General features: G+C 39.7%; 1 protein-coding gene across 1 annotated transcript in view; it reads left to right on the top strand.

The window, feature by feature from the left end:
* The window catches only part of SCIN (scinderin), a 308,708-nt gene extending 294,464 nt beyond the window's left edge, over positions 1-14,244 (top strand). The window contains exons 15-16 of the mRNA XM_078663781.1: positions 8,071-8,131; positions 10,453-14,244. Coding sequence (XP_078519907.1) covers positions 8,071-8,131; positions 10,453-10,580 — 189 coding nt within the window. The 3' untranslated portion in view covers positions 10,581-14,244. The remainder of the gene's footprint in view (positions 1-8,070; positions 8,132-10,452) is intronic.
* Positions 14,245-14,306: the final 62 nt, after the last annotated feature.

The raw sequence follows: 14,306 nt of genomic DNA, 5'->3' as shown, positions 1-14,306 counted from the left end.
AAGGTGAGCAATGAAAGAAAAGAATGTGTAGGATGGTTGAATACGCAACTCTGACTCTCGTCTAAAAAAGCCAACCCTACAGTCAGCTCAACATTTCAGAACAAAAGCGTCAACATTTGCCTTTGCGCCGCGCTAGCCCGAAACGAGCATTGAAATATTTATGGCGGCAGTGCAGAAAGATGACGCGTTTGAAGGTGGACTATTTAATTTCATACAGGAAACGGTTACTGTTTGCAAATTAAGAATATTATTGGGCGGCACTTTCAGTGTATAAACCTTATTTTACCGCTGCTTCCAGTTTCTGTATTCAGGCTGTTTCATTCAGCAGGGGCTCGCATCATTTTACCACCGGAGCACTTCACAGGTCATTGAAAGACCATTACCGTGTTAATGAGGCTTTGTTCTGTTTCACCTCTTCTGAGGCCCCTGCAGCTCCACTCTATGGCTCGAATCTCCCGGACCCCATTGAGCAGCGCCTCTCTGAGACCGGGCTGCTGCAACCAGTGGTGTTCTCTTGATAACATTTTTTTAGGGCTCGGACTCCTCCCCCTGAAAGGGGAGGAGTTAGAGAACTAATGTTAAAGGAGAAAAAAAAGAAGAAGAGGGCCTTGGAGAGAGAAATTCCAGACATTCCTTAGGGTTTTCTGTCATCTGGCCAGTGATTCGTCTTCCTTGTGTTTTCGTTTTAATAGGCTTGAAGTGATAGGGTAAATGTAGTTTTGTTCCGCCATTTTGAGGCATATTTCGTGCGTGCTTGCGCAAAGAAGTACATAAATTGTAATTAGGAGCTGTCAGGGTGCCTCCGTTAGTGACTGCAGATGGCCGGGCGCGTTCACAATTCTGCAGCGCTCAGCGCGCAGCTTCCTTGTTTTGTTAGGCACGGTGAGATTAAGTGATTCACAGTCGTCTCTCCGGCTGCGGGTCCCACAGCCGACAGGAACGTTTTGCAGCACCTCCTCAGTCTGCAACGGTGTGTCAAGGCGCTTTGAAGTGCCGCTGCTTTCATTGCGTGCGAGCGGCAGAGGCCCCAGGGGACCCCCTTCTGGACGCTTGGAAGGGAGCACGCATTACCGCCTCCCGCAGGCCAGAGCGCCGGCAGGTCTGTCTACCGAGAGCCGCCGCCCCTGTGATCTCTGGCATGTCCCGTGATTGTGGACGCTCTACCCCTCGCAGGAGAACCCTCTCCGCCATGCGAGGCCTACTTAAGGACATTTGGAGCAGAAACCAATCGCCTCCGGCAGTTCCGTCAGCCCCGCAATTGGCATTCCTGTCAGGGGCACCTACCGTTCCGCCAAAAGTAGGTTAACGCGTGGGAGCCTGCAAGCCGGATAGAAAAGCCTACTTGGAGTTTTCTTATTACATGCAACGTTTGACATCTCTAGTCGGCTGTAATAACTAACTGGCATAGTTCATCACTGTAACAATTTATTACGTTTGAATTCTGATGTCACACCGCCTACCGCCAGCCGAGGTGAACGGCAGGTCACAGCGCAGAATTGCAGCTACAGTTTAGGAACCAGATTTTCTTTCAGCTGCTATATTTCTCTGAAGACAAAAAGTGTTCAGCAGAAATAAGGCATTATTAGTTAATTTTTTTATCACTTGGAGGTCATTGAAAGAAAGACTGAATCCATATTTCTTCAGTCTGAGCAACAGCATTTTCTATTATACTGACTGGCATTAAACAGATTTTAATATTTGAAAGTTACTAACTTCTTTTTGGTGCATTTAATTTCTCAGTACCAGATTCTATTTGTATTCTTTTCTGCAAAGAATATGAAAAAGCAAGACACTAAAATATAAGCGGTTCGTGGGAAGTGTGATGGTGTGACCACAGGGCATAAGTCCTAAAGAAAGAATTGGGGTGAGTAACCTAGTTAGGCAGTATGCAAGTGACATCACGGCGAATATCATCATGGTGTACGACATCACGGTGCACAACATCACGGCACATGGCATCACAGGAATTGTAGCATCACAGAAAGTGGCATCAAAAGCCCTGACGTTACAGGAAGTGGCATCACAAGAAGTGACATCAGATCTAAAGCCCTTACATATATGTTTAGCAGGTCTAGCTTGTGTACGTTTGAGCGCATTGCGAGGATAATTGCACAGTGAGCTATAGAAGATGATTTGTGACTTCTACACCTTGCAATCCCCTAGATTTATGTACCACATCCTGCACATTAATTTACATACGTATATAGTTTATTGTATATGTAATATGCGCGTCTGATGTAAAGTGCTCTCACACCCTGCATTAGGATAAGTAGGACTAAACAAGAACAAGCATTGGAAATGCAATAGGTCTCGCATTCCCACCCAAACTCTAAACTTGCTACATTAGACAACTCCTCTTAAAGACAAGCATTAGAAATGCAATCGGGCTCGGATTTATTTGAGTTGAGTTGAGGGCAGAGTGCTGTTGGGGGCAGAGTGCTGTTGGGGGCAGAGTGCTGTTGGGGGCAGAGTGCTGTTGGGGGCAGAGTGCTGTTGGGTGCAGAGTGCTGTTGAGTGCAGAGTGCTGTTGAGTGCAGAGTGCTGTTGAGTGCAGAGTGCAGAGTGCTGTTGAGTGCAGAGTGCTGTTTAGTGCAGAGTGCTGTTGAGTGCAGAGTGCTGTTGAGTGCAGAGTGCAGAATGCTGTTGAGTGCAGAGTGCTGTTGAGTGCAGAGTGCTGTTTAGTGCAGAGTGCTGTTGAGTGCAGAGTGCTGTTGAGTGCAGAGTGCAGAATGCTGTTGAGTGCAGAGTGCTGTTGAGTGCAGAGTGTTTTTGGGAGCAGAGTGTTTTTGGGGGCAGAGTGCAGTTGGGGGCAGAGTGCTGTTGAGTGCAGAGTGCAGTTGGGGGCAGAGTGCTGTTGAGTGCAGAGTGCAGAGTGCTGTTGAGTGCAGAGTGCTGTTGAGTGCAGAGTGCTGTTGAGTGCAGAGTGCTGTTGAGTGCAGAGTGCTGTTGAGTGCAGAGTGCAGTTGATTGCAGAGTGCTGTTGAGTGCAGAGTGCTGTTGAGTGCAGAGTGCTGTTGAGTGCAGAGTGCTGTTGAGTGCAGAGTGCAGAATGATGTTGAGTGCAGAGTGCTGTTGAGTGCAGAGTGCTGTTGGGAGCAGAGTGTTTTTGGGGGCAGAGTGCAGTTGGGGGCAGAGTGCTGTTGAGTGCAGAGTGCAGAGTGCTGTTGAGTGCAGAGTGCTGTTGAGTGCAGAGTGCTGTTGAGTGCAGAGTGCTGTTGAGTGCAGAATGCTGTTGAGTGCAGAGTGCTGTTGAGTGCAGAGTGCTGTTGAGTGCAGAGTGCAGAATAATGTTGAGGGCAGAGTGCTGTTGCGGACAGAGTGCTGTTGAGGGCAGAGTGCTGTTGAGTGCAGTGCTGTGTGTTGTTGAGTGCTGTGTGCTGTTGAGGGCAGAGTGATGTGTGCTGTTGAGGGCAGAGTGCTGTGTGCTGTTGAGGGCAGAGTGCTGTGTGCTTTTGAGGGCAGAGTGCTGTGTGCTGTTGAGGGCAGAGTGCTGTGTACTGTTGAGGGCAGAGTGCTGTTGAGTGCTGTTGAGGGCAGAGTGCTGTTGAGGGCAGAGTGCTGTTGAGGGCAGAGTGCTGTTGAGTGCTGTGTGCTGCTGAGTGTGTGACTATGTGACAGTGTGTGACTATGCAGGGTGACATTGGGAGTGTGCGGGTGAGCAGTGTGTGAATGTTACGGGGCAGTGTGTGAGTGTGCAGAAAACACCACACACACATACACCACACACACATAATGCACACACAAACCACACACCTCAGTCTCTCAACACCACACACTTGTCAGCACTCAACACAACACACTCGCCACCACACTCACTCCCCAGGCTCACCCCCACAGACTCACCAGCACACACTCACCAGCACACAGAAAACAACACACACAACAACACACCCCCAGCCGTCAATGAATGCTTTCACCATGCACAAACACCAACAGCCATCATCCATCTGTGCACGCTTTTACCAAGCACACACCCACCAGCCGTCAGTGCACCCTTCCACCAGGCACACACACCTCCAGCCAGCAGTGCACTTTTCCACCAAGCAATCGCAGTATGGTACACTTTACTTTTAAACATATTCATATAAAGCACAGCATGCCACCATTGGTAAAATTACAATTCAACTAACATACTTCCACTACACACCACATGCACACACTCCATAACACATGGCAAAAAGACATTGGCATTTACAATGCCATTAGCTCAAACTCAAATAAATCCGAGCCCGATTGCATTTCTAATGCTTGTTTTTAAATGGTACGTGTCTGCAAGGTCCGGGGGCCGCCAAGGGAGGCTTGCCGGGCCGCCACCGGCCCGCGGGCCGTACTATGAGTACCCCTGGTATAGAATATCGATGTCCAAAATATCGACAGACAGAATATCGTTTTTTTAAGGTATGTATGTTACAAATATCGAAATTTACTAATATCGAAATTTTGTTTAGTGTTATGTATTTTATTATGTTGTTTATATGTTTGTTAAATATGTTTTGTAATGTATGTTTGAAAATTAGTAATTTTGTTTACATTTTGCGTTTTAGTATCAGAGTGGGTTGTGGGTTTATAGGGGAATAGGGTGGGAAGTAATTTAATAATAATTAATTAATTAATATATTTTTGTAAATATTTTTAATTAATAATTAATTGGTAATTAATTAATATTATTTAGTTAATTACATTAATTAGAGTTAATGTTTTAATATATATAATTTTTTGTTATTGTTAATTAATTGGTAATTAAATAATATTAATTAGTAAATTAAATTAATTAGAGTTAATGTGCTAATATATTTAATTTTTAGTTATTGTTAATTAATAATTAATTGGTAATTAATAATTATTAAGTGATTAAATGATGTGATTTATTTATGTGTAGTGGGATGTGTGTTTAACCCCTTCAGTGCTAATGACAAAGCCAGCTCGTCCTGGGCGTTACCTGCGCTACGCGGATGACGAGCTGGCTTTGTCATAAACAAGCCATTTTTTAAATTTCAGCGCACAGCGGGAAAACGCGGCAGCGCGGTAGGGGTTAATGGGGGATAGGGTGTGATATAATTAAAAGTAATTAATTAAAGAGATTGTATTTATTTGTTGGTATTTGTTAATTAATTAGTAATTAATATGTGTTAATTAGTTCATTTATAATTACATCAATTTAGTAATATTAATTGTTATTAATTGATTAATTGATATTTATATTAATTGTGTTTTTTTGTATGTGTAGTGTGTTGTGTGTTAAAGGGGGAGTAGTGTGAGAAGTAATTTTTACCCCCATGCTATCCAACGCTTTCCCTACTGTTGCACCCTCTGGAGTGGGAATAGTAATTTAAACCCCTACGCTATCCAACTCTTTCCCTACTGTTGCACCCTCTGGAGTGGGAATAGTAATTTAAACCCCTACGCTATCCAACGCTTTCCCTACTGTTGCACCCTTTGGAGTGGGAATAGTAATTTTTACCCCTACGCTATCCAACGCTTTCCCTACTGTTGCACCCTTTGGAGTGGGAATAGTAATTTTTACCCCTACGCTATCCAACGCTTTCCCTACTGTTGCACCCTCTGGAGTGGGAATAGTAATTTTTACCCCTACGCTATCCAACGCTTTTTCTACTGTTGCACCTTCTGGAGTGGGAATAGTAATTTTTACCCCTACACCATCCAACGCTTTCCCTACTGTTGCACCCTCTGGATTGGGAATAGTAATTTTTACCCCGACGCTATCCAACGCTTTCCCTACTGTTGCACCCTCTGGAGTGGGAATAGTAATTTTTACCCCTACGCAATCCAACGCTTTCCCTACTGTTGCACTCTCTGGAGTGGGAATAGTAAATTTTACCCATACGCTATCCAACGTTTTCCCTACTGTTGCACCCTCTGGAGTGGGAATAGTAATTTTTACCCCTACGCTATCCAACGCTTTCCCTACTGTTGCACCCTCTGGAGTGGGAATAGTAATTTTTACCCCTACGCAATCCTACGCTTTCCCTACTGTTGCACTCTCTGGAGTGGGAATAGTAATTTTTACCCCTATGCTATCCATGCTTTCCCTACTGTTGCACCCTCTGGAGTGGGAATAGTAATTTTTACCCCTACGCTATCCAACACTTTCCCTACTGTTGCACCCTCTGGAGTGGGAATAGTAATTTTTACCCCTACGCTATCCAACGCTTTCCCTACTGTTGCACCCTCTGGAGTGGGAATAGTAATTTTTACCCCTACGCTATCCAACGCTTTCCCTACTGTTGCACCCTCTGGAGTGGGAATAGTAATTTTTACCCCTACGCTATCCAACGCTTTCCCTACTGTTGCACCCTCTGGAGTGGGAATAGTAATTTTTACCCCTACGCTATCCAACGCTTTCTCTACTGTTGCACCCTCTGGAGTGGGAATAGTAATTTTTACCCCTACGCTATCCAACGCTTTCCCTACTGTTGCACTCTCTGGAGTGGGAATAGTAATTTTTACCCCTACGCTATCCAACGCTTTCCCTACTGTTGCACCCTCTGGAGTGGGAATAGTAATTTTTACCCCTACGCTATCCAATGCTTTCCCCAACTGTTGCACTCTCTGGAGTGGGAATAGTAATTTTTACCCCTATGCTATCCAACGCTTTTCCTACTGTTGCAATATGTAGAGTAAGTATATATATTAATTTATATGTAGTTTTTATTTTATTTTAAATGTGTATGTATTAGTTATTAATTTTTTAATGTTTTAATGTTTATATTTTTAAATTGCTAAATTATATGTATTTTAAAATTATTTTTACATTATTATTAATACATTTAAAAAAACGATATTTTTAACTTCGATATTTTTGTACTACTATTTTTTTTTCGATATTTTTGTACTTACCTTTATGTAGATGGAACTCCGATATTTTTGATTTCGAAATCTTTGTGACAATATTTTTGTATGTCTATATTCTGTCTGTCGATATTATGTCGTAGATTCGTGTAACACAGCAAGTAATAGATCCAGTCCCGATGGGCGGTAACAAAAGGAGACAGGGCAGTAACAAGGAGGGACTAAGAAGTCTCATTATCAATCTGAAGCCAGCATTTACCATGGACGATGACGCCAGCCAATGAAAAAGATGGGCGGGGCTTCCACTCCACTTCTAAAACATGCCCTACTTAAGCATGCCTCGCAGAGCGAGCAGCTCATGCGCTGCAATGCTAGGCTCGACCTAAAAAGCATCCAATGAGTAATATATTATTCAATAGTTCTGAAGGTGGGGCGTTATTGTGTTTGTCACTGAATGTAAAACCTGTGGGAGGCACGGGTCAGAGGGGGCACCTGATTTGGAGCTTTCAATTAGTTTTGCCACCATGTCTTCCGTCAGAGGGATAAAAGTGGTTAGCAGGAGTGATGCATGTTTGCTGTTGGACGTAGTAGTATACACTAGTGATTCATGTCTGAATAATGTCATGATGTTTCTTGTCAAAGTGGTAAACTCTAGATACATGTTGGTTTTAGAGAGGAAGAAGTCTGCTATTTTGCCACACAGTGGCTGGTCTGGTGCAACAGGGCTTGTCTTGATAATTTTAGACAGGGTCTTAACTGTATTAAAAAGTTACTTTGATGAATTTTTTGCATTTTTTATTTTATCAGTGAAAAAGTTGGTCTCAGCCACATTATATAGTGGAAAGTAGGCATAAGCTATTATCGGTCTTGGCATTTAAAAATAAATACGATATCGAAGTTAAAGAATGTCAAGAAAAATGTGGACTCTGTTTTGACGTTACGATCAAGAATTTGAAAAGAGACACTTTTTGGCATGCTGATAAAATAGTTCAGCAAGCTGAGCAATTGTTATTGGGGTCTGTGTGTAATCTGAAATCAAAGGCAAGCATTTAAGCAAAGTCGATTCAGCTTTTTATCTTTCCAACGTTCTTAAAGCAAGTACCAATTTTGATTGCTTAATAATACGTTTTATTTAAATAAAAAGTTCTATTCAAAACCTTTTGAATACAAGCGGTAAAGAAATGACAGTTTTTTGCAGAGAATTTATGAAAATGTGTTTTCTCCAACAATATATTATAACATGTTTTAATTGGATTATAGATATTTCTTTGGATTGGAAAAGATGCTAATGAAGTTGAACGAAAAGAATCTCTAAAGTCTGGTAAGAAATACTGTTGGCCTACATTATAAAAAGACATTTCACACAATGATAAGCAAGTGTGCATTAAACAGGGTCATTCACTATAGAAAAATACCTATCCTGCATTACTAATTACCAGCAATCGACCTTCTAGAATAGAGAGCCATGTCCATGTGTGATGCAGTGGTCCAGTCCAGTTTGAATTATTGGAATTGTAGTCTTGTTTTATACAGGGATCAACATGACTACAAGTCCTAAAATTCAAAGAAAAAACCTGGACTGTACCACATAATCTCACGTGGACATGGGAAACTTAGCAGGACCGGAGAATTCTGCACAGCAGGAATGGGATCTCACTAGACATGTCTCATGGCTTTCCCAGAAGTATGTCTGGAAGTTTGCAACTGGAGCTGCTTTCCAGGCGTACTCATGAGAGCATTTGCAAGTTCCTGAAAGTGGGAGGGAAAAATACGTGCAGGAGGTGGAGGGGGTCTCCATCTGTACTGTTCTTTCTGTCTTTGCCAGCAGTGTCTTGTTTCCCTCTCCAATAGCTTCATATTTTTTCCAAATTAAGTGAAAAATATGGCACGAATTTATAATATTCGAGGCACTACGTGAGAACTAGAAGCTGGAAAGAAATTACTAATGTATTAGATGGGAACTAGAAGAGCCTTTGTGTAATGGGCTGGGTGTACTACCATGACGGATTTCTCATTATCTTAGTATGCTATTGTAACCAACTCGACATTTGCTCTTGGAGAATACCAGGCAGAAGATGTGAGGCCCTGGTAATGCCTTAGAAAGGAATTAAGAGATCTGTGTGAAAAGATAAAAAGTGACATCCTAACAGTGGTGATTAGGCCATGAGCATCTCCCAGAGTTAGGTGAGAGGGGCCACACACTTGAATACATCCTGAAATCTCTGTTGACATATGGTGGCAGGTACCGTCTTTGACATGCGTCATCATTGTGCATCAATTCCCTAGCTTACAGCAAATATTAGGATGTTATAATCCTTCAGCAAATTAGGCTTGACTTTCACAAAACCAGAAACAGACAATATTAATTTTACATTCCTCTCTGCATCTTTATAAGTGGAAGGATGCTGTCGTACTGAACAAGCTCAGCTGGTGTCTCTCATGAATGCTGGTGATTGAATATATTCAATTGACCTTGCACTTCCTTCAGAAGGCAGGAACGTTTCTAAGTATATGCCAGTCTACAAGGTTTCTCAAAAAATGAGGACACCTCAGGATGACGTGTAAGATCTCTCACATCGATGCTCACTGAAAGATAGAGCAAGGATACAAATCTACATAGAAAGTGAAGGGACATAAATTACATGAATGCCTTAAGATTTGCCATCTGTTTATCTTTTGTTGCATATGTATTTATTCTCTGGGCTTACCTTGGGTTTCCTCACAAGTCTTATTAGCCTTTGTCAATCATAGAGGTCTCATTGCTGCACACAACATTTACATATACCACATTTTCACGTTTGCTTACTGTTATTTTTAGTTGATACACAAGTTGTACTTAACTAAAATGGAACAGATATTTCAGCTTAGCAGATTCCTTCGTAGGTGAAATATCTTGTCACACATACCCATCTTAAAAGCAACTTTACATTAGATAATAACCATATTCTGAGTGGGAGGAGAATACATCAGATGTATAATTAACATTATCACTAATTGGGAATAATTCTGGCTGACAAACTAGTGATACAAAAGATACATTATTGGTTCAGTCGCGGCAAGACCAACTCAAGCATTTCTTCTTCCAATACCACTAAAAAGCCTGGCACTGATTCGGATGGAAACTTGAGGAGTGTGACGTTTAAGACTTTTAAGACTTAGCTTTCTTTGTCAAAATTATGAAGTTGCTGAAGTTAAAAAAATAGTGGAAGAAAACTTTCATCAAAAGCATATTTCACAGGGAAAAAAGCTCTGTGAAACCTACTTTTTTCAGAAAAATTAAATTGCGATGATACTTTATGGGAAACATCTCGTAAGATATTTTTTTTGCTAATTTTATTTGGATACTGAGCTTTGGAAAGGTGACAAATTCTGAAAACTTTTCATCTTTGTTAAACTTTGCAGACAAAATTATAAATTTGCACAGCACGAGAAACAACGACAGCTACTCATCGCATAAGAGAGTTCTGTTCGCGCTGTGTAAATTAGTATCATATTATTATACTAATGAGTTAAGACTTAAGTAATGTGTGTTTATATAGCAATACAAAAAATCATATTTGGTGATATAATATTTCTGTTCTTGCAAAACGGATCTTTCTATACAAATGTTTCTGTTTTAATTAAATCTTTAATGTTTTACAGCCAAGCAGTACATTGAGACAGATCCTTCGGGACGAGACAAAGGCATTCCAATTATTACTGTGAAGCAAGGGCATGAGCCGTCCACATTTACAGGATGGTTTCTGGCGTGGGACTCCAACAAGTGGTAGCAATGATTCACCTCTGTACCACACTCTTATCTGCAACAACAAAAAGAAGGAAAAAGATGTAATGCTGAGCCAAAAACATTAGAATACTTATGCAATTTGAGTAATGGCCCAATTTGACGGTATCTAAATGTCAAATATTTGAAACATACCAGGATGTACACATATGGTATCTCTTCTTCAGATGTATTTTCATCTCATATGTTTCTAAAGAAAAGCTGAGTAATATTGGTCAGACTTACTGAAAATAAATTAACCTTGTTAGAGTTAAATTCACATTTAATATGAGAAAAAAACTGGCAGTGTTTTCGTCTAGGAAATACTTAATCTCTGGCATACATTTTGCAAGTACCTGCCCATGGAACAAACTTTTCTGCTTCTGCTATGCTACGTTCTCCTACGTAGCTGGCAATCAAATACCTATCTGCAATTGCAATGCCTAATTTGTACCTTCAGTTGACTTCAGAATACCTGCCTTGGCTTTCATAGATTGCAGAATGTCTCTGGGGTCCAGTAAACCAATCCATGTAGGAGCCTTTAATTCAGTTTTGAAAATTCAATTGAATACAGCTTTACATCAGCAGACTGCAAAGGCTAGACCGCAGGGTGTGAACTGTGAGTGGAAATATATCTTCTGCTAGACCAGCACTATTTTATGTGAGAAATCCTACTGGATGACATTTTAAGTGTAAATTGTAGGTGGCAGCAACAGGTTGCAAAGAACATTGAATGTTGTAGTAGAAGAAGTCAAAATGAAGAAAGGATAGGAAATCGATATGGGGATACCTGCATTAAGAGAAACACGAGAAAATGCCGAATATCAAAATTCAGAATTAGACTTCATGCCACTCCTCATAGATTTTATTTCCTTTCCAACACAAGCATCAAAAATTTTGATTCAGGCTCTGGTTACATGATTTTGATAGAAACAATTACTGGGTTAATAGAGAAAGGCATATACCCATGTATGTCACGTACTAAAGCAGTAAGGTGATCTAACTTCAAAATATATGGGGACAGAGAAGCCTCCTTCAGATTTTAAAATAGTTTAACATCTTCCACATTGAGAACAAAAGTCTACTGCTGAATTCTAAAGGGGTGCTCACCACAGGGATCATTCATTAAGTGATTAGATTGCTCACTATGACGTAACTCAATGAACTTTGACATCAAAAACATATGTAATATATATGTACAAAAGAGGTGCTGCAAAAGTAGTGTGAAAAACATGTTTCATGTAGTGACCTGGAACATCTCAGAGCTCTGACCCAAATCTGGTTCGCTACAGTGACTCTAGCCCCCATTTGTAATTTGAGGAAGCCTTTGGGTCTAATCTGATGCTAGTTATTGTCTACCTCTTATGATCCGCCAAATCATTGTAAATTCATGAACGCTTTTAAAACAAGGTCATCTACCCATTAAACTCTTCCAATTAGATTTGTTTTGGTCACACCATATCTTATTAGTACCAAGATGTCCTCGGGGACAATTTTTTTCTCCATAAGTAACCTTTAAACTTGCAGTAAATTGTATGTTTCATGAAAATGCGAAAATTACTTTACAAAATGTATATTCGTAATTAAAATATGTGCAGATCATATTTCATTTATTACAATAAATGTAGCAGAGTGTACATGGAAATACTTATGTACACCAATAAAAAGAAGCTAGCTTAATTGGAAGAGTTTCACAGAAGATAAAAGGATAGCTATCAGCTGTGATGAACAACATAGACCATGTGGGTACTCCCTTTCTCCTGACTGATGATGTCACACTAAGGTAATTCAGAGGTGGAGAATTGCTAAATGTATTGGTTTGAAATAGAAAGATTGGATAAGACAGTATTTCCCCATTAAACTCTACAGCACTATAAAGTATTTTTCAAATTATCAGGCATACCTTACATGAAAGAAAATGCACCATTTTAATGAAGCGTCAAACCAATTCTCAACCTGGCTGAAAGTGGTAGACAACTTGTTTAACAATGTAAGTTAACTAATCCATGAGTCTTCAATGTTTATATTATTGTAGTTTTAAATACTTCTGGAAGAAATAAAAAAGAAAGCACTTACTAATACTATTGATTTGTTGATTAATATGATGTATCAGGACATTTATGGTTTCTCTGATGGTTTGTGTCCTGGAAATTCTATGCCCAAGATACAAAACATTTGAGTAGTACTGTCTCCACCATTTCTGAGATAGGAGTATGTTATACTTAACACATACAGTAGTGGTGTCTACATTTGGGATGATAGGTGTTCTGCTAAAAGAAAATTTCTTACTCAGAAAATGCAGTAGAGGACTAAAGATGGACCATCTGGTTTGTACATGTACATTTGTTTGTTAATGAATGTTAATTAGCTGACTAACCTTGTCTGGCATTAGTTTTCCATGTGCAAAAGTACAAATTAATTATAAAATGTAGCAGAACAAATGTGTATACAACTACCACAATGATCTCACTATGTCTTTAAGATATATGCGTTGTTGTATCTCAGAATGCAGTCATTAAGAGATATCAATGATGTTGTGTATGAATGCAAATTAGACATTTTTATATTGATTAATCATAGTGTATTATTGTTTTTAAAAGTTTTCAATGTATTGCCAAAAATGTGAAAAAGTATAATGTGTATGTTTCAATTGTATGTAATTAAAGTAAAGGAACAGTTGTAGAAGTAATGGTTTGTTGAAAATAAGCATCCGCAGTGAAATAAAATACCCATGTCGAACAATGTGCATCAAAAACAATTAAGTACGTTTGCTGTAACATATGACTTCTTTAATGCTTTTGGTTATACAGAAATTCAAAGAATTAGAAAGCGCATAGTATATCAAGAGGTCCAAAAGGAAATGTCAGATGGAGAAGGGTAACCAAGCAGGGTTAAATCATGGGTTTTTGCATGCAGCAACACAGGGACAGCATTTGGTACCCTTGCACCGCCAAATGAATTTCTCTTTGGAAAATAGCCAACAATCTTTTGAGAAAAACACATTTTCATAAACTATAAAATAGGCAGTCTAAATAAAATAAAAAAATCCTGATCTTGTTTTGTGAACCATTAACTTGAGCTAAGGACATGGTGACTGTGTGTTGCTTGTTTATAAGAATGTTGTCCTCACTTGTTGCACAAACCTTTTGCAGCTGTGGAAAACAGAAACTACTCATAACAAGTCTTGTCCCTGTAGCCTCTAGCGCTGTTAAATATAGGCACATGCCACATGAAACATGTAACTGGAGGCAGTCACAGGAGTAGATACAATGTCATGCGATATAACATGGGACTATTTTTTACATAAATGTACGTAGTTTATGTGACACAAAGCTTTACTTTTAGTAAGAAAATGTGGCTTCTGATGAGTACCTATTCGGTTGTTTTGTTCATTTTGAAAATTGATGTACTGTGTATGAAGTTTAGTATGCTAGGTTACGTTTAATTACTTGTCATCATCATAGCCATATAAACATAAAATGATTTTGCATAAATGTATACTATTACATCAAGTTATACTGTGTTGGTTACATATCCCAAAAATAATCTGAGATTGCTTTATATTTGAAATATTGTATGCTACATTTTTAGGTATTTTTTATTACTGTTTCTCTGTTTTGAAGTTGGAGGTGTTAAAAAAAGTAACTCAATAAAATATTTTTGGGATAATGGCTCTTGTTATTTTTGTCACCTAATTATAATTTCACAACATAACCAGTGTAATGTTAGTTCT

The sequence above is a fragment of the Lissotriton helveticus genome, chromosome 10, assembly GCF_964261635.1.
Source record: "Lissotriton helveticus chromosome 10, aLisHel1.1, whole genome shotgun sequence".
Classification (NCBI taxonomy): Eukaryota; Metazoa; Chordata; class Amphibia; order Caudata; family Salamandridae; genus Lissotriton; species Lissotriton helveticus.
Note: the sequence above shows the minus strand (reverse complement) of the source record. Positions and strands in the feature narration are given on the sequence as shown.